At 34.1% G+C, this 20,937-nt stretch overlaps 1 protein-coding gene across 1 annotated transcript in view; it reads left to right on the top strand.

The window, feature by feature from the left end:
• ASH1L (ASH1 like histone lysine methyltransferase) overlaps positions 1-20,937 on the top strand; it is a 128,522-nt gene that overhangs the window by 27,685 nt on the left and 79,900 nt on the right. The window contains exons 3-4 of the mRNA XM_074262220.1: positions 2,377-3,124; positions 8,485-8,664. Of these exons, the coding sequence (XP_074118321.1) occupies positions 2,377-3,124; positions 8,485-8,664 (928 nt within the window). The remainder of the gene's footprint in view (positions 1-2,376; positions 3,125-8,484; positions 8,665-20,937) is intronic.

The following is a 20,937-nucleotide window of genomic DNA, read 5'->3' as shown; positions in this document are numbered from 1 at the left end:
TCCTTTGGATTGAAGTATGGTTCTTAATCATTTATTCTTTAAATTACATTGGACATCAGAAAAGATTCTTCTGATTTTCTTATTGTTAAAAAGTAAATGAGTCAAATAACAATGCACTTATTTGTTAAGATATTCTTTACAAAGACATTTAAGGTATTATCAGATCTTTAAGATTTGATAATTGAAAGAGAGAAGAAATGGAAATTCTTAATTCTTCAGTATAGTTGATTACTGTCTTAGAAGTTTCTTGCTACTTCCATTTGGGGCTTTTAGGAATATCTCAGTATATGTTCTTTTTTTTTCTTTTTTTTTTTTTTTTTAAATCTCTGAAAGATTTAATTTGACCCATGAGATTCTAAAGTTGGCGCCTAAATTAATGTCAATTTGTCATTGCCAGAAGACTATACTTCCACAGTGGGATTTCATGGAATCTCTGCTCACATAGTTGGCAAATATAGTTACTGTAATTTAGAATAAGGTCCTAATGTTAGCTAATTAAAAAGCAATGAATGAGTGCCTACTGGACTCTGGGGCATTGAATCCCAGGCCTTATAAGAGATTACAAGTAGAATTCAGTCTGTACTATTAAAGATATTACAGTTTAGTTGAAATGATGCTAAAAATACTTTTCAACGGATAAAAATATCAAAATATGCATAATTTGCAAAAAAAAAATACAAATTGAATACTTAAATACTAAGTGAAATATGATTTAAAGGAATAATTTATCAAAAATGTTTCCCAGAGGATGTGAACTTTGAAGTTGTTTTGAAAGAAATGACGGACATCCTAAATGGAGGTAATTATTGGGTGCATAGGCTTAGAGGTACAAGTGACAACAAACAGGTTGATTGAAGTAGAAGTTATAGCAGGTAATAGACAACTAGGTAATTATGTAATTAAGTGGATAACATGTTGGATTCAGAGTTAGAAAGACTTGAGTTCAAATGTTCCCTCACACAAACCTGCTATGTAACAGTAGGTATATCTCTCAGTCTCAGTTTCCTCATCTGTAAAATGGTCATCATAATTGTATCTCTTTCCCAGGATGGTTGTGAAAATCAAATGAGATAAATTGTAAAACCCTATGCAAATGAGATACATAGTTTGTACTATGTACAAAGTACATATAAATGTACTTTAAAAAAAATAGATCTGTGCTAAGAAAGGCAGATTTGGGAAATGCCAGCTTATATGTTTTTTTCTTATTCTTTCATTTTCTCAGGGAAAGTCAGATAAGTGTTAGCAGTGAAAGAATGGCCAAATAGTTGAAAAGGTAAATGAAGAATAAAAACATATAATCTTAGCAACCAGGGAAGGAGGAGGATAATCATTGGTATTCTGTACAGTTGAGAATTCAAAAATATATAAAATTTTAAAAGACTATGGAATTTAATTAAGAGATTGGTGAGAACAAAAGGAATAATTTAAGAAGAATTTAGGATTGAAACCAGATCACATAGGGTTAAAGTGGAAGTATCTATAATCTGTATATTTTGATCTATACAGATCAGAAAGGTACAACAACAACCTTTTAACTGAAAATGAAGAAAGTTTAAATCTGTTCTCCAGCATCCTGCTGGACACTTTGAGAGGGAAAAACATTTTAAACATCTTTTGCAGAAGTTTTAGCATAGTAGTTGTAAAAAAAAAAAAAAAAAAAAAGCATGGTTGGATTATAAATAATAACTAGAAAAATAGTTAAATGATGCCTAAAACGAAAGAATTACTAGATAATTAATCACTGAGCTGACTGGGTCTTCTAGAGGTCACTGAGGTTTTCTTCTTTATTTAAATATGTATTACATCTAAATGAGACTATAGAAAGATGGTTATTTATCTTAATTATCTAGGGAAAGAAATTTCATACTTTTTTTTGCCCTCTAGTAATCCTTTCCTCACTCTTACTCTTACTTTACCTCTCACAAATTCCATTAGACAGAACTCTAGGTTGTCATTTAAGTGTCTTGAGCTCTAATTCATCTTCTGCATTATATTTCATGTGTGATAGTAGTAGAGTCATTTTCTCTGCACCTAAATATATGGTTCAGTAAACTGGAAATATCTGCTTCTTTTTTTTACTCTGCTGAATGAGAATTGAATTATTTTTTCATACTCCACATATCTTTGTGGTCTTCTCAGATGTCAGTATCAGAGAAATTCAAATTTTAGTAATTTTGATTATATTGTAAGCCCTAAACATTTATCTGATTCAGGTAAAGTCGACAGTTTGTGAAAGGCAAATGAGTAGGATTAATTCATTTAATTTCATTATTAAGGAATAAAATAATTACATTGCTTCTTTCATAACATACAATTTCTAAATAATTGGCTGAGTTCTGTTTTTGCGTGTATGTGATTCCTTGTCTCTTTCAGTGATTGGAATCCCTTCCCGAGGTACAAGATTAGGAACATCTGTGGATGACTCTGTGGATAGTCTGCTACAGCGTATGGCACAACATGAAAGCCAAGGGACCTTAGAGAAAAACATTGATGCTGTCATTGCCACAGTGTCCATCCCACCTTCCTCCAGCCCAGGCCATACTCACAATAGGGAACGAGGTCTGGGGAAATCAGACAGTCTGCTAGTACCCACAGCACCTAGTGACTCCTGCAGCAACACCACCACCACCATCTCACTCCTTTCTGAGAGGTTGCCAAGCAGCTGTTCCCCCCATCATCTCAAAAGGAGTGTGGTAGAAGCCATGCAACGCCAAGCCCGGAAAATGTGCAATTATAACAAAATCTTGGCCACCAAGAAAAACCTAGACCATGTCAATAAAATCTTAAAAGCCAAAAAGCTTCAAAGACAGGCAAGGACAGGTAACAATTTTGTGAAGCGCAGACCAGGCCGACCCCGGAAATATCCCCTCCAGGCTGTGGTGTCAATGCAGGCATTCCAGGCTGCCCAATTTGCCAGTCCAGAATTAGATGAAGGGGAGGAAGGCGGAGCACTACATCTTGGTCCTGATACAGTTACAGATGTCATTGAGGCTGTTGTTGAGAGTGTGAACCTGAACCCAGAACTTAGAAAAGGATGGAAAAGGAAAAGTTGGCTTCTGGAGGAAGAGGCAAGGAAAAGACAGAAGATACTTCCAGAGGAAGAACAGGAAAATAATAAAAGGTAATTCAATTGTTTTGAAGAGGAGAAACCTCAACTTTACTTTATCTGCACAGTGCAGTTATACAGATAATTTCTTGACCCTCTGCCTTATTTTGAGCTATGTAAGTTATTCTTCTATATTGTATATTTCATTATTGATATTTCCCTGTTAATTTTTTTTATAGCATCATAAAATTTTAAAGTTGTAGAGACTTTAAAGAATATTTGATCCAATTGTCTCTTTATGGTTTAGGCCACTGAAGACCAGAGAAAGGAAATGTCATATAACTAATTAATAGTAAATAGTAGTTAGTAATAGATTTGGGCTAGAATCCAAGTCTTCTAGCTCCCTATCCAACATTCTTTCCACTATATTACATTGTTGTTTTTTCCTTGCTATGCTCATAACTTGTTTTAAGTATAATTCTATTGCTGTTTAGCTTTTAAAAGCCCAGTGTGGTGTATTTATTTACATACTAAATTAATTCCCCTTGCCATGCTCTTGGGTTGCAGAATCTATAGACCAGGCGTTCTCAAACTGCGGCCCACAGGCCAGATGCGGCCTGCTGAGGACATTTATGTGGCCCGCCGGGTTATGGCAAATGATCTGAGAGGCGGAGACAGAGTTGTTTTTACTATAGTCCAGCCCTCCAACAGTCTGAGGGACAGTGAACAGGCCCCCTCTTTAAAAAGTTTGAGGACCACTGCTATAGACTATAGTCTATATATAGTCATGAAAATTATAAAATCTGCTCATTCTTTTTTTCCCTTCGTTCTTCCTCTATTCCCCTCTCCTTTCATGCTCCAAAATAAAAATATAAGACATTATTTAAAGAGATGCACCATCTTTGAGAGGTGAATCTTGATTGACAATACTTAAAAGAAGAGTAAAAAAAGGAAGTCTAGGAAAAAGCGAAGTAAACTCATTTGATTTCTACAATAAGGTTAAGCTCTATCCTCATTTAGGGGCCTATTTTGCTGTCCAAAAATGAGTATGTTTAGATTGAACCTCAGTCTTGTGTATTCTAAGCATGCCACAGACTCTAAAATTTTTATATTTTCTAGTTAGTTATAAATTTCCTCCAAAAGATAATGAATAAAAATAATTATTCAAACTTTTTTTCGAATGTACCAGCTAATTTTCATTAGAATGGTATACATTCAAATAAAGGACATTTTGTTAAAGATTATAGAAGAAAATGGTTCTAGAATCCAGTAAAGGAAGAGGTCTTCTTTCTGTCAACTATAATAATTCTGTTATTCTTTCACTGACTGCAGCTCTCTCCCTTCTCTGGAGATTAGAGGCAAGAAGATGTTAAAGATGATTTTTGCAGCACGTAAGGCAAGATATAAAAGGGGACTGAACTTAAGTGGTGATAGTGTGAATGCATACATGGCAGAAAAAATCATGTGGAAGGGAAATTAACAATATCAATTGACTTGATATGGAAGATGAGGTAGAAATAAGAGTAAAGTATAATAATATAATTTTGTAGTGTCTGAATCAAGGTAGTTAGAAAGATGTTAGTGCCTGTAAGAAAAATAAGCAAATTTGGAAGAGAAGGAATTTTTTTTTATGGAGGGAAGATGAAGTTCCTTTTGGACATACTGAATTTGAGAAGCAGATAGGACAGTGGCTTGATTAAAGGGATTTAATAAGAACATAGTAATAGTATCATGATCAAATATTTGAAAGCCTTTTTCATATGAAAGTTAGATTGGACTGGTTTGCTTGTCCCCATTGGACAAAACTTGAAGCAGTGTATGGACATTTTACTGTGCCAAATTTCATCTTCATTTAAAATTAACCTTAAAATAATCACTATGCCAAAATAGAATTATCTGCCTCCTTAATGAGTTCTCTCTCTCTAGTGATCTTCAAGATTTATGGAGAGAATTCTATTTCAGCTACAGGTGGTCTAATGATCTCTGAATTCCCTTCTAACCCCTAGATTTTATTCCAGGAAGAATTTTATGAGATAAGTCACAGAGGTGCCATTGTGTTTGCTAAATACAAACACAAAATCTTATACTGAAGAGGATAGCAGAAGCAGGTAACGGGAGTCTGGAGCTGGAAGAGACTTCAGAATTTATCTGGCTTACCCTTCATTTTACAGGTAGAGAAACTGAGGCTCAAGGAATTTATATGATTTGCCCAAGATCACAGAGGTACGATTCTTGTTGGTGATAAGCAGGAAATAAGTTAGTTATATAGCTCCAGAATAAAGTTATAGGCAGCCTTGAAAGCTAAGTGAAATTTAGACTTGATATGGTAGACAATAGGGAGTCATTGTAAGTTCTCTTGTAGAAAAATGATGTGATAAGAGCAGTATGTAAGGAAGATTAGTCTGGGAAAAATCCATAGCATAAATTAGAAAGGAAAGAGAGCCTTAGAATTTAAGAGGCACTAAATGATGAAGGCCTAAATTATGAGATGAGGAAAACATGACTAGGCACTATTAATTTGAAAAAGATCCAGTGATAGATTGCAGTTATTATAGGAATCACCATTGTAATAGCAGCCCAAAAAGTGGTCTTAAGGGTGCATTGAGAGGTTTTTGGTATTGTATTAGAACTAGAAAAGTAATGGATAACCTTGCTATACACTGCCCTGGCCAAATCTCATTTCCAAACCTGTTTGTTTTCGGCTTTAAGATCGTGTCTCACAGGAATCACTTTGAAGGAATCTAGAGATGTTTAGCCTAGAGAAAAATTAATTTGGCAGGGACTTGTGATAACTTTGTTGAAGTATTTCAAAAGTTGTCATTCAGAGAGGACTTGTGATAACTTTGTTGAAGTATTTCAAAAGTTGTCATTTAGAGAGGACTTGTGATAACTTTGTTGAAGTATTTCAAAAGTTGTCATTCAGAAGAGGAAATAAAACACATTCTGCTTGCCCTTAGAGAGCAGAAGTAGAAGTAGTGGGTAAAAGTTGTAAAGGTACTATGCTTGATCAAAAAAAAAAAAATCTTCATAACAGTTACAACTACATAGAAGTTCAATATGTTGGCACTGAAGGTTCCTCCTTACTGAAAATTTTTCGGACATAAGCACTTGGCAGTTATATTGTAAAGGGTGATTCTTCTCAAGCTGGAATAGAGTCTGAAGTTCTTTTTAGTCCTTAGGTTTTTCAGCCAGAACAGTGGCAATGGAAATAAAGAGAAATTATCAGACATAAGAATGTTATTTCAAAAAAAAAAAAATCTGTCAGACTTTGTAACCAGAAAGCAGAATGAGTTACAGATAATAAATTCAACAAATATTTATTTCCTGCTATTTGCAAAGTACTTTATCAGGTAATAAAAATTTGGACAATAGAATGTGTATCTTTAGGGTAGCTGTTAATCTCATTACTGGACATAAGGAAGTTGAGAGATAAAGTACAGTTTTGTAGGAAAGATGATTATTTTTATATTTAAAGTGTTCAGTTTGAAACAGAACAGGTCTAAAAGCCATTGAGTGCTAGTTTGCAGGTGAGATTTTTCCTTTTTTTTTTTCTTTATTGCATTGTCTCAAGTAAGGCATTGAATACCATTTTCCTTTTACATGTTGCTATCAGTCCTATCACTATTATAGCCTTCCCATTTTCTTTACCAATTTTCAGAAAATCTTTCTCTTTCTACAATCATGGATTTATTTTCCACATCATACTGAATTGCTAGTGAGATGTATTTTTGGATCATCTTCCATGCCATCACTGCATTTGGTTTTAATTCTTAGCTACCAGCTAAGTCCTTTCCGGGAGGACTAAGCCTGCTATGAGGTACTCTCTCAACCTACTTAGCATTTTCCTTTTAATGTATCTTTCTCCTTATTGTAGCTAACTTTCATTGGTCTGATAAAGTCCACTATGGATTTAACTTGACAGTCAATGATGTACTCAGGCATATTCCTATAATAAATTCTTCCAAACGCCTTTCCTTGCTAATCTTATTGTTTCCCCAAATCTCTTCATATCTGTCACTTCTGGTACATATTTTACTTCTTCGTTTTGTCTGTAAACTCTTCTGAAAAAAATGTCCCTTTTTGGAGAAGAAAAATTCTTAGCTATCTCTTCACTTATATCCATTATTTGTCTTTATATGATTATTAGCAAGTTGTGAAAGCTATTTCTAGTAATATCATTTATCAACTTCAACAAATAAGCTCTTTTCATGAATCGTTCATTTGTTAGTCCCTTTGCATAGAACATAAGCAAACCCCTTGGGGTTACAAAGGTAACTTTTTAATACAAAAATGTATTTCTTTTACAGCTGTCACATTGGCAGCAATCCCTACCTTAATTGCTGTTATCATTATCATAATCATTGAAATTGTTCTTTGTAACGGCATGCTACTTTATTTTCATTTATTAGTTATTATTCACAAAAGCCCGGAGTCCTAAGTTAAGATTAACATTCCTTTATAAACTAGGGACCAAAGAAAGAGAAATTAATAATTTTCCCAGTGTTTAAATTGGAATTTAGGTTGCTGCAAACAATGAGACAGTTCTCTATAACATGTTTTATTGATAACTCTCTGCCACCTGATAAATTGTTATTACCAAACCATGGGTCATTTTAGAAGAACAAGATCAGGTGGCAATTCATCCAGAAAACAGGCTGGGGAAATTGCTTTGATAACAGTTGTTTTACTGTTACTATTCTTTTCTTCCCTTATGTCTCTCCCCTTCTCCAGAAGTGTAGATTACTTCACAGGCCATTCAACAAATATACAGTTAAACACTCCATAATAGTTCATACCTAGAAAATTCTGTAAATAATTTTCAAACCAGCAGAAGTTTCAAGATGCACAAAAAACATAGCCCAGGAAATGTTGAGTAGGAATGGTGGTTAGTATGTCATTGTTCTTAGAAATCTATTTGTAACCAAAGAAGCATATCACCTTTTTTCTCCTCATCACTAATTAATATGTATGACCCATGAAAGTTGCATTAGTCATTCTAAACTAAAAAGAACTCACCAGAGAAAGGGCTCCTCCGCCAAAGATATGAGCTTTAAAGGGTTGTTAAAAATAAAAAAGATAGTTTGTTTTCTCATGTCTTGTTTCTTTTGTGTGTGTGTATGTGTCTTTTTTCTCTTTAGTCAAGGAAACATTTCTAAAAAGAAATTTAGGTTTAAGATAGCCTTAGATGAAGAGACAGATTCAGAAGAAATTTGCTGCAAGATTAGATATGAAAAAAGGCTTAGAGTTATTTTTATATATTCAAATGAACTCTTTGGCCCAAACTGCAACTACAGGGGAAAAAATAGCAATTTAATTTGAATGCAAATGGATGTGATTTTTAATAAATATGTGTGTGTGTGTGCATGCCACACATGCAAATTATTTTAATAGGGTATAGTTTCTCACTAAAAGATTATTTAAACTTTTATTCCCAGCTTTCCTGAGACAGCAGTTGAATCTCCAAGTCCTCCAGAAGCCCCACCAAAGCCACCTGAACCTGAGAATACCCTACAGCCTTTGCCTTCTCTTATCCCTCGAGAAAAGAAGGCCCCACGTCCCCCAAAGAAGAAATATCAGAAAGCAGGGCTCTATTCTGATGTATACAAAACTACAGAGTAAGTAATAGCACTTATCAATATGTTATTGTCTAATTGTCAACTTTCCTCATTGTCTAATTTCCTTGTGGAATCTTATTATTGCATGGTAAGATCTTAAGTCCTTGGTGATTGATTACTTTTGTCCACCTTGAGCTGCTATGTAGGTATTAAATGTCCATTGTACTTCCTTGGTAGTATATAAAGGTTTAAATATATTAACTTTGCCAAAATTCTTAGATTTCAATCTAATAACATTTATATAGTTGGGTAAAATTCCTTCTATATCAAAAATGATGTGACTGACAATTACTGTTTGGAGTAAAATGAAAAGAGAAATATTTCACCATTGTTCTTTCTCATATGATGTAATATAAAAAAAAAATTTAATTGCTATATGAGTCAGAAAGTGCTGGTTTGTTAAGCATAGAAAATGGGAATTTACTGTTAATTGGTGCAGGTCTGGGAAAGGGAAGAAAATTTAATAGGGTGTATTTTTCAAGTTGTCTTAATGTCAGATTTTTCCTACTTGGTAGTGTGGAGTTGAATATTGATAAAATAAAACCTTTAACTAGGACTAAAATGCCCTCTATTACCTTTATCCAAACCATAATTTTAAAGATGTAACTACATTCAGAAAGCAACTTCTTTGACTCCAAAACTGTGTTAAAACTTAATTTTGCCAATAGAATTCTTTCCACAAAACAGGAAGAGCAAGAACTTTTAGATTTTTTTATTAAAGACTTTATATCATTATCTTATTGTGTGATTGCTTATAGGCATACAAACTAGTACACCTTTTGTGGACTGATTAGTTTCTGGAGATTTTTTTGGTTTTATTTTCAGATTTTCTCTATGTTATAGTTGTAAAGTCTAATTCAGTTAATTTGATTGCTCTCATGGAGCCAAAACACTGTCACATTTAGAGAAAGAAGAGGTTTTATAATTTCTGAAAATCGACCCTTATAAAGGAATGAAATGTGATTATTGTGTGAGAATCTTGCAAAAGATTCTTTAAGATAATTAGAGCCATTTTTCAGGTACAAACAAATTGGGTAATAATCCAAGCATAACTATGATCAGATCATTCTCCCCTTTAATGAACTCTGATAGTTACTTATTACTTCTAAGATCAAATACAGATTCCTCTTTCGCATTTAAACCCCTTCACAAACTAGTTCTATCCTCTTGTTCTATGAATTCTGTGACTAGAATCTCATAATAAGTAATTGTAAAAGGTTTGCTTGTGATCTTATTTTTATTTATTTAAATTTTTTTTGCTGAGGCAATTGGGGTTGAGTGGCTTGCCCCAGGGTCACACAGATAGGAAGTGTCTGAGGCCACTCAGTCCCTCCTGACTTCAGGGCTGTTGCTCTATTCACTGCACCACCTAGCTGTCCAAATTGTGATTTTATTTTGAAAATAAAAGTAAAAATTATGAAAATGACTTTTTTCTTTAGCAAATTTCAATTTAGAATTGCAAGTATGCATATTCTTAGATCAAAAAATGAAATCATTGTGTGCATTGGATTTTTTGATCTATGTTTTCTGTCAAAATTCACCAAAGTATGCATCTTGGGACAAAGGGATTAACAGGTTGTTGCAGTAATTCAAGTGTGAGGTGATAATGACCTACATCAGAGTGGTAGCAGTATCAGAGGACAAAAGAGAGCTATGGGAAAGATGTTCTGAAGGTAGACTTGACAGGATTTGGCCAATAATCAGATACAATGAGAGAGAATAAGGAAGTAAGGGTGATGGCTAGCTTGGGACCCCTTAGGTAACTGGATGCATCGTGATATTGTCTACAATAAAAAGGAAGTTAGGAAAAGAGGAGTACTGGGGAAGGGAGGACAGGGACAAAAATGAGTTCAGTTTTGTATGAGTTTGTGGGAAATAAATCGAAGGCAGTTGGAAATGCAAGACTGTAGATTTGCATAGAGGTTCAGAATGGACAAATAGACCTGAAAATCAGTCTGCAAAGAGATAATAATTGAAACCAAAGGAGCTGAGTGTCTCTAGAGAAAAGATTATCAAGTGATAATTAAATCATTTATTTGAAGCCTAGGATACAAATAGAGTGAAATGATACCTACATTTAACTTATATTTACTCTTGTTGCACAGTGGGCAATGAGACAGTCTAGAATCCAAGCAAACTTGGGTTTAGGTCACATTTCTAGCATGTACTGACTGTGTGACCTTGAGGAAGTCACCTAACCACTCAGTTGCCCAGGTAATTTTTATTTTATTTATTTATTTATTTGTTTGTTTGTTTATTTATTTTTAATTTTATAATTATAACATTTTTTGACAGTACATATGCATAGGTAAGTTTTTACAATATTATCCCTTGTACTCCCTTCTGTTACGTATTTTCCCCTCCTTCCTTCCACCCCCTCCCCTATATGGCAGGCATTCCCATACATAGTAAATATGTTATAGTATATCCTAGGTACAATATATATGTGCAGAACCGAATTTTGTTGTTGTTGTTGCAAAGGAAGAATTGGATTCAGAAGGTAAAAATAACCTGGGGAGAAAAACAAAAAATGCTAACAGTTTACACTCATTTCCCAGTGTTTCTTCTCTGGGTGTAGCTGATTCTGTCCATCATTGATCAATTGGAATTGGATTAGCTCTTCTCTATGTTGAAGATATCCACTTCCGTCAGAATACATTCTCATATAGTATTATTGTTGAAGTGTATAATGATCTCCTAGTTCTGTTCATTTCACTCAGCATCAGTTGATGTAAGTCTCCCCAAGCCTCTCTATATTCCTCCTGTTGGTCATTTCTTACAGAACAATAATATTCCAAAACATTCATATAGCCCAGGTAATTTTTAAAGATTATAAATAGCATTAAAGATACATAGAAGATGCTTCCTCAACTATGATTTCCCTGTATCTCAACCAGTAAAGTCACAGTTTCAGTCCCAATCTTTATTGATGAAAATAAGTTTGATGAGATAAAAGTTGATGATGAAGCTAGAGCAGGTCACCCATCCTCTTGAAAAATAGCTCATAGTTTTAAAAGATTTTAAAATAATTATCATACTTATTCTTATGCCCTACTTCCATTCCTCTTGTAATTATTAGCACTTTTTTTTCCTTTTTCTTTTCTACCTACTGCTTCTTCACTCAGAATGCCTGCTCCTTTTTTTTTCTACCCAAGCATTTCTTCCTCCCCAGCCCCCCAGTAATCCCCGCTGAAAACAAATAGGGGTGCTTGTGTGTTGATCAGTAAATGGCATCTAACTGCCAGCAACTGTATCTACAACTTCCTTGTGTTTATGAAGAAGAGCAAATGAGTAAAAAAATAATTGAGGAAATCTTCCCTCTTGCATTCTACTACTAGCATGGAATGGAGTAAGGCATTGTCATTGTGTATATTTCCAGCAATTTGGATGGTAGTTCATAAAAGGCCTAGGCCTAAGAGGCCTCACAAGACACGGGGAAGGTTATGGGTAGAGCTCATCTTTCCATTTGGATTCTTTTTGTATTTTCTATAAGCTTAGCCATGTCCATTTTAAATGGCTAAGAAAAATGTCAGCAGCTGCTTTGGAAATATGATGAGCTATAGCCCCCTCTAGTGTTAGAAGAGTCAAGTAATTCAGTAGAAACCAGTTTCTGTTATTGAGTACTAATAACCTATTTTCTTTTCCTTAAATAATGAATATTATAGATTACAACACTAAATTTACAAGACTTTTTCTCTAGTCTCATGATGTCATAATTCCAACATATAATTCCCATCTCTTATTTATTAAAAGCCTATTTATGTTAGGTTACTTATTCTAGCACTTTGCTTGGTCCTGGGATACAAATAGAAAATGAAGTGATCCCTACTCTTTACCTATATTTTTTCAGGAGATTCTTAGTACACCAATAAGTATGAAGAGAATAAATACAAGATCATTTAAGGGAAGATATTATTAATTGGGGAACTGATTATGCAGAAGAAGGTGGTACTTGAGCTTCATCTTAAAAGGAGAAGGATGTTTTGAGATAGAAGAAGAAGGAATATATTCCAGATACAGAAGATGACTGGTGGAACAGTCCAGGTTAGAAAATGGAGTACTGTGTCTGAGGAATAGAGAGATGGGTTTGTTTAGACTAATATATAGGAAGAGAAGTCAGAAAATACATTATTAGGGCTAGGTGGTCAAGTTTAGCTTAAAAAAGCTGAACAGAGTTCTGAAAGCAACAAAGGAGGTACTGGAGTTCATTGAGCATGGAAGTGACGTCAGATTTTTGCTTAAGGAAAATTACTTTGGCAGCTGTTAGAAGTTGAACTGAAAGGGACTGTGGGATGACTTGAAGCTAAGAGGCCAGCTATTTATCTATTGCTGTAGTCTTGGTTAAAAGTAATGAGGGCCTGAACTGAGATGATGACTGTAAGTGGAAGGGGTCATATGTAAGATATGTTGTGGAGGGAGGAAGAAAGTGGAAGACTTTTGCAGCCAATTGAATATGTGAGATAAGGGAAAATGACAAATCAAGAATAAATTCCAGGGCTCTAATTCTTTTATTATTATTATTATTATTATTATTGTTACAGCTTTTTATTTACAAAACATGCATGGGTAATTTTTCGACATTGACCCTTGCAAAAACCTTCTGTTCCAACTTTTCCCCTCCTTTCCCCAATCCCCTTCTTTAGATGGCAGGTAGTCTCATACATGTTAAATAAGTTAAAGTATATGTTAAATCCAATATATGTATACATATTTATACAGTTATCTTGTTGCACAAGAAAAATTGGATCTAGAAACAAAAGAAAAAAACCTGAGAAGGTAAACAAAAATGCAAGCAAAAAAACAGAAAGAGTGGAAATGCTATGTTGTGATCCACACTCATTTCCCATAGTTCTCTCTCTGGGTGTAGCTGACTATCTTCATTCTTGAACAATTGGAACTGGTTTGAATCATCTCATTGTTGAGACAGGGCTCTAATTTTTGGAAATTGAGGAAGGGGATAGAGAACACAGCAGGGTTATGAACCATATGTTGGCCACATTGTTTGAGTAACATGTGGTTTTAAATGTGCAAGGGAACATTGGTAATATAATACCAGAGCTCAAGAGAGAGAAGAGGGTCTCGGTATATAGATCTAAGAGACATTTGCAACAAGCTGATAATAAAATCAATGAGAACTAATAAAATCATCAAGGCAGAAAGAATAGAGAAAGACAGGAAGAGAGAGGCTCAGAATATAGTGCTTGTAATACACTCATACTTAGTGGATAAAACATAGATGAAAATTGTCTTAAGAAGACTGAGCAAAGATAGAAGCCCCAGGAAGTAATGATTGACAAGAATCCAAAGAAGAAAGAATATTCTGAGTCAATAAGTATGATGTTTGAGTAGAGCCAAGATAGTGGAGAAAAGGCAAGGGACTCACTTGAGCTCTCCTATTCTGAACAACTTTAAATAATGCCCAAAACAAATTTTGTGAAGCAGCAGAACCCACAAAAAAGAGTGAAACAATTTTCCAGACAAAGATAACCTAGAAGGTCTACTGTATTGGATGAAAGTGGAACACAGTTCAGTGCAGGTTGAGCCAGTGTAGACTAGACCTCAGCAAACCAGGCCTTAGAAGCAATTGAATTAGCAGCAGCAATTTCCAGAGATCTCAGTCTACAAATAGTAATTCTCTGATCTGGAAAGAATGAAATTACAGAGGTCTCTTTGTTGGCACTAGGATGAGGACTCTGTTGTTTTTCACACAATTGGGTCTGAGTCATGGTCCTGCGTTCTCAGGCCTAGTATAAGGAGGAGCACTAGCAGAGCTCCCAGCCACCAGGGAACAGGGATCTTCTTCACAGTCTCAGGGCAGAAGAGAATGCTTATGGTTGCTCATAACCCAGTACAGTAGCAGACACATCTTTCCTTAGATCATATCACTTTGGAAAAAACTGTAAACTTAACAGATTTCTAGAAGAATCTCTGAAAACACTGTACCAAATCCGTGAAGCTCTCCACCCTGGAAGGAGAGCCCCATTTTAGCAATAGGCTGAAAAAAAGAAGCAAACAACAGAAAAAAAATTCTTATTACAAGGAAGATCTAAAAACACACTCTGAGGAGGCAACAAAGTCAAAACTCCTAGATCCAAAGGCCTCACATTGGTTTCAGGTCATGGAAAAGCTCAAAAAGGATTTTTAAAATTAACTGAGAGAAGTAGAGGAAAAATTGGGAAGAGAAATGGGAATGATACAGGGAAATCCTGGGGAGGAAAGTCAACAGATTGGTGAAAGGAAGCACCCAAAAAAAAAAAAAAAAAAAAAAGAACTGAAGAAAATAACATCTCAAAAAACAGAATAGGCCAAATGGCAAAAGAGAAAAATTCTTTGAAAAGCAGAATTACCCCAATGGGGAAAATAAGGCTGAATTTAACTAAAGAAAAAAACTCCTTAAAAAGTCAAACTGGCCAAATGGAAAAGGAGGTACAAAAGTTCATTGAAGAAGATAATTTCTTAAAAGAAGTATGAGGGTTGGGGAAAGTCCTTTAGATTTGATAATTAAAAGATCTTTGATAACTGTGGAGAAAGCAGTTTGAATTGAGTGGTGGTCAGAATCCATACTGCAAAAGTTTGAGCTGTAAAAGAAGAAGGGTATAAGTAAAAAATACAGATAACTTTTTCTAGGAGTTTGACTTAGAAATGGAAAGGGAGATATAAAACAATATGAAGGGACAGAATATGAAATAATGAAGGCAAGATAACGTCTAGTAAAGAATTTTTAGGGATAGGATAGACTTGGATACATTAGAAACTAATCAAAAAAGAACTAGTAGATAAGGAATGTGCAGTTTACTGAAGAAGGATACATAAAATGGTTCTCTTGGACAGGTTAGAAGCATCACATTATTGTTAAAGACTGTGTAAAAGGAAGAGAGAATGAGGGATAATGTCTAGGGATTTTGAAATAATGTGAAAACTTGAAAACAGCAAAAAATCAGGCATTTTTGAAATAGTTTGACATTTTAATGTGATAAAATCACTCCCCTGGCAGTGTCTCCTGTCATAACAAAGTTGTAATTGTTCCTTTTGCCTTCCCAAAGGTCATTTTTTTCCCATCTAACTCAGAGGCCAAGCTCTTAAGCTGATTTAGACAAACTCCCTGTGTATTATCTCAGAAACCTGTTCTTAAGAGCAAGATCTAGAAGGAAAAGGAATTAAGCCCTATGCTTTGCACCCAAGTTCAGCTTTAAGTTCAACATAAATTATTGCATTTATATCTATTGATTAGCTAATCCTGAACTCTTCAGTGGGGGGAAAAAAGTGGGGAGGTAAGAGGAGAGGATTCACCTAAAAAGAAATAATCAGTTATGGGACAGGAAGCAGAAAAATAAGTAATGCTTTGTGAACTCTGTCTCTTTCAAAAAGTGAAGCTTTGCTTTATAAACCTTTAATAATAAGATACAAAGAGCATTTATTGTTTAAAGAATGCTAGAAAGTAGACTCATGTTTATGTCATTGTATAAGGTGAACTCTTAGATTATATGATTCAGACGGTAGTTTAAGAATTTAGACAAGGAAAAATTCCCTGTTGGATTGGGTGGCTGGTGTTCTTTATTCTCAAAGAAGTCCAACGTGACATCACTATATTATGAGTCTAGTTAGTATGTCCAGCTATGGATAATCAGACCAATACAAGCTTGGAATGCTCTGCCACAGGTCGAACCAAGATAGTCCATAGGAACATTTGGGATGGATACTCTAACTTTGTGCATCTTGCTTTTCTTTTGGGCTAATTAATTATGGAAGGGTAACATTGGGATAGTGAGAGATTTAGATCAAGAAAGATCAAGAAGATAACATTAAAAGGAAGAAGAAGGCCATGAGCTAAAGCATACACATCAGACTAGATATAAAGTTCAGGCAGAAATTCAGTAGGGACACATGTCTTATGCTGGGATTTGTTTTTTTGTTTTTTTTTTATAATCAGTTTTGGAAGTATAAGGTGATGACATTGATAATATTTATGTGATCTTTAAGAATTACAGTCCTATTTTTTACAAGTAGCATAGCTTGAGGAATTATGGAGAAAAAATATCTTATGTAATCAGGTAGAAGTTTGTACAATTAAGAAAGGAAGGGATTGGGCAGTACGTCATATTTGAACTTCACTGTAATCTGAACAGGTTAAAGGAGAGAATAATATGAAAAGAGAAATACAATTCACTCAATAGGGAAGATAGACAGGAAAGAAAAGATAGGAGATGGGGAGAAATAAATAAGAATGCAGAGTAAGGGAGGGATTTGTTGTTGTTCAGTCATTATCATTTGCCACTCTATGATTCCACAGCAAAAATACCAGAGTAATATGCTGTTTCCTTCTCCAGTGGATGGCCTTTTGTCAGAACTTTTCACACTCTGTAAGTTTTGTGTAACCTGCTAGCATAGCTCATAGTTTCATTGAGTTCCACAAGCCCCTCTGCCAAAACAAGGCAGTGATCCAGGAAGAGATGGAAAAAGATTTTGCTTTTTTTTTTTTTTTTTTTTTCCTACTTTTTCTTAAGCAAAAACATCTAAGTAAAGATGTACCAAAAAAAGGTTTCTAGCAGCTTATCTTGTAGTACTAAAGAATTGAAAACTGAGGGAAGGCCCACCATTTGGGAAATGGCAGAGTAATTGTGGTATATAAATGTTCTTGGAATATTGTTGTGCTGTAAGAAATGAAGTGGATAGTTTCAGAGAAACAAGTTCACATAAAAAGACTCACATGAACTGATAAGGTGAGGTGAACAGTGACAGCTATAAATTCAAAACAATTTAGAAAGCATTAAAAACTTATTAGTTAGGCCGAATAAAGTGAACGAACCAGAAGAACATTGTACATAATAGCAACAAAATTATGTGATGAACAATTGTGATGTACTTGGCTCTTCTCAACAATGCAGTGATTCAAGGCAATTCTGATAGAATTGAGATGGAAAAATGCCATCTGCATCCAGAGAGAGAGAGAACTATGGAGCTTGAATGTGGATTGAAATATAGTATTTTCATCTTTTTTTTTTTCTTAAAGTTTTTTTTCCTTTTGGTTCAATTTTTTTTTTCATATGACAAGTATGGAAATAAATCTAAAAGAATTGCTATGTCAAATTGCTTACTGTCTTAGAAAGGAGGGAGAAAATTTGGAACCCAAAGTCTTACAAAAATGAATTTTGAAAATTGTCTTTACATATATTTGGGAAAATAAGACACAAGTGAGGGGGAAAATACTTATCAGTATAATGATCAACCACAGTTGTAGAGAATTCATGAGAAAATATGCTAATAAAGAGGTGGTAGACTTAAGAGTTAAGAATAAAATATTTGTTTTTAGACATAGCCTGTTTGGGGATTTTCCTTAATATCATATATGTTTGTAGCAGGAGTTTTCTGTCTCATTAATGAAAACTAAGGAAGTGGGAGAGAAAGAAGATAAATTGTTGTTGATTGAAAAAAAAGTAGATTTTTTTTCTTTAAATAACAGTGATAAGCTGGAAAATAACCAAAATTTTACTCCAACCCAGAGGGTGGGGGATATTTATTCTAAAGAAGGGAATAATCCTGATAGCAGAATGTTTTTTCTTTTTTAAAAAAAGTTTTATTATATTTTTATTTGTTAGGATTAAATATTTCCTTTTTTTCCATATTTTTCCATATATATGCATGTGCATATATATAAACACACACACAAAAGCAAGAAAAATAAAGTGGAAAAAATTATGTTTCAATCTATGCTTAAAGTTCATCAGTTCTCTTAGGAAGTAGATAGCATTTTTCATTATGAATCTTTTGGAATTGTACTGCTGTTAGTGTTCTTTTGGTTGTACTTGTTTCATTTTGCATTAGTGCACATGTCTTTCCAGGATTTTTTTTGATCCATCATTCCTGTCATTTCTTACAGCATAGTAATATTCCAATCATGTATTATAACTTGTTCAGGCATATCTTTGCTGATGGATATCCCTTCAATTTCAAATTATTTGCCACCTTAAAAAGAGCTGTTTTAGAAAATTTTGTATATATAAATCCTTTCTCTTTTTCTTTTACCTCTTTAGAATTCGGGAACTAGCAGCAAGTATTGTTCAAGCATAGGGTATGCAGTTTTGTTGCCCTTTGAACATAATTCTGAATTTTTCTCCAGAATTCTAGAACCACAAAGTAAATGTTTTCAATTATTTGAAGGGCTTTCTTAGGGAGGACAGATTAGAATTAGTACATTTGATCCCCGAGGGTGGAACAAGGAGCAATGACTAAAAACAGCAAAAAAGTAAATTTAGGATTCATGTCTGGAAAAAATTTCTAGCAAATGATATCTCTGAAACTGGAAAGACCTGACTTCAGAGTTTGTAGTTTTCCTTATTGTACATAGAAGCAAAGAATGGAAGGCTACTTGTTGAGTATATTATATAGCAGGGATTCCTTTTGTTTATGAATTGGATTAGGTAAGCCTTAAAATCCTTTCTAAATCTCAAATTTTTATATCTCCAATAGTCATTCATCCACCATTTTATTAGTAACCCTGTCAAAAGAGAAAAGTCTTCCCATGACTTGTTCTTCATGATGCCATGCTAACTCTTGTAATCACCTCTGATACTGAGCAATTTGCCTGTTTCCTTCTCTATAAAGTGAAGATAATAGTAATGATACCTATCTCATAAATTTTTATGAGAATTAAATGAATATGCATATAGCACTCTGCAAGCCTTAAAGACTATATAAATGCTAGTTATTTTTATTATTGTTATTACCCTTAGCTATCCCTTTAATGCTCCATTCTAGAATTGTACCAGAAGTTGAAGTCAGAAGGTCACTGAGCATTCATTTACATTCTCTTATCACTGAAACAATACATACTTTTCTCCAATATTTCCCATTTTCATTGATCTTTCAGATATCATTGACTGTGTCTCACCAGTCACATTTTCCCATTCTTGTCAGGCCCATGGGTCTGAGGATATAATTCACTTGAACCATGTGACTTGAATTCATTGAGGGCAACTTAATAACATCAATTCCTCTAGTAGAAAGATTGAATTTGTAGTGGAGAATTTTATCAGCCAGTTACTAAAATCCTCAAGAATGGAAGGAGAATTGGCACCAATAAATAACTGCTACTTGATTCTGGTATTGGATGATAAATCTTAATAGAATGAACTTTCAAAATGAAAAAGGTAATAAAAATGGCTTGTAATTAAAGTTTGCATAAATAGTTCATTCTCTGCTTCAATTTATATTGTTCTGAATGGATTATTTAGTAATATAAAATGAGAAATAAAGACTTTAGAAATACTTAGCAAAAATATAAACTGTTTTTCTTCCCTTTTCTTTAATCTGTCTTCAGCTAAAGAATTCAAATTATATACTGACATTTATTTCTGGCATTTAAAACCCTTTCTGAGAATGTTAGCCTTTTATAAATGGTCACCACTATGTTAATTCAGGTCAGCATGAAATAATTTTTTAGAACTATACACAATTTTCTGTTGTAAAATGAAGCAGCATATTGTTATGGAAAAAGCATGAACCTAAGAGTTAGAAGACCTAATTCCAATCCATGTTTTGCTAATAACCCATTGTGTGATGTTACACAATAGAATCCAGTGTCAAAGTATCAAAGTCAGTAAAGATTTACTAAGTGTCTTTAACATGCCAGGCAAGTGCTAAGCACTAAGGACACAAAGCTAGACAAAATAATCCTTACCATTAGTGAGTTCCTATAAAAAGAAAGTGAAAAACTGTGGAGGTGGAGAGGGAAGAAACAGGAAGGGAGGTTTACCCAGCTAAACTATAGCCAAAGGGGTAAATGATATGAAGAAGTGGAAAGTTTCAATTGTTTTCATTTTGTAGAATGTTGAATTCTATTGATTATGAAGTCAAGGAAATTATCTAGGTAGGAAATGAGAGGCATTCTCAGAGAGCCCTCCTTAAATGATGGATGACTTGGGAGGAATCTTTTAATTTCTATTCTCCATTTTTTCCAGGCAAAGGGAAGGAGGAGCCTCAAATACAGGGAGTATTGAGGAGGAATGAGTTACAAAATGAAATCTAGTAAAGTAGCTAGGTAGAAAGTAATGAAACCTATCCTCATTGGACCTTAATCTTTTGGTCTGCAAAATAAAGAAATTAAACTCAATAACATCAAAGGAATTTTCCTATTCTGAGGTTCCATGATTAATGGTGAGGCCTAAGTATGAAGAGCTTGGTTCTTTTATTTTTGTATTGCTTTGAACAAATCACTTAATTTCTCTGAGTCTTAATTTACTCATCTGTAAGTGGAAAATTAGTTACCAATTTGTC

Source organism: Sminthopsis crassicaudata, chromosome 4 (assembly GCF_048593235.1).
Source record: "Sminthopsis crassicaudata isolate SCR6 chromosome 4, ASM4859323v1, whole genome shotgun sequence".
NCBI classification, from domain to species: Eukaryota; Metazoa; Chordata; class Mammalia; order Dasyuromorphia; family Dasyuridae; genus Sminthopsis; species Sminthopsis crassicaudata.
This window is presented reverse-complemented; position numbering and strand designations above follow the sequence as displayed.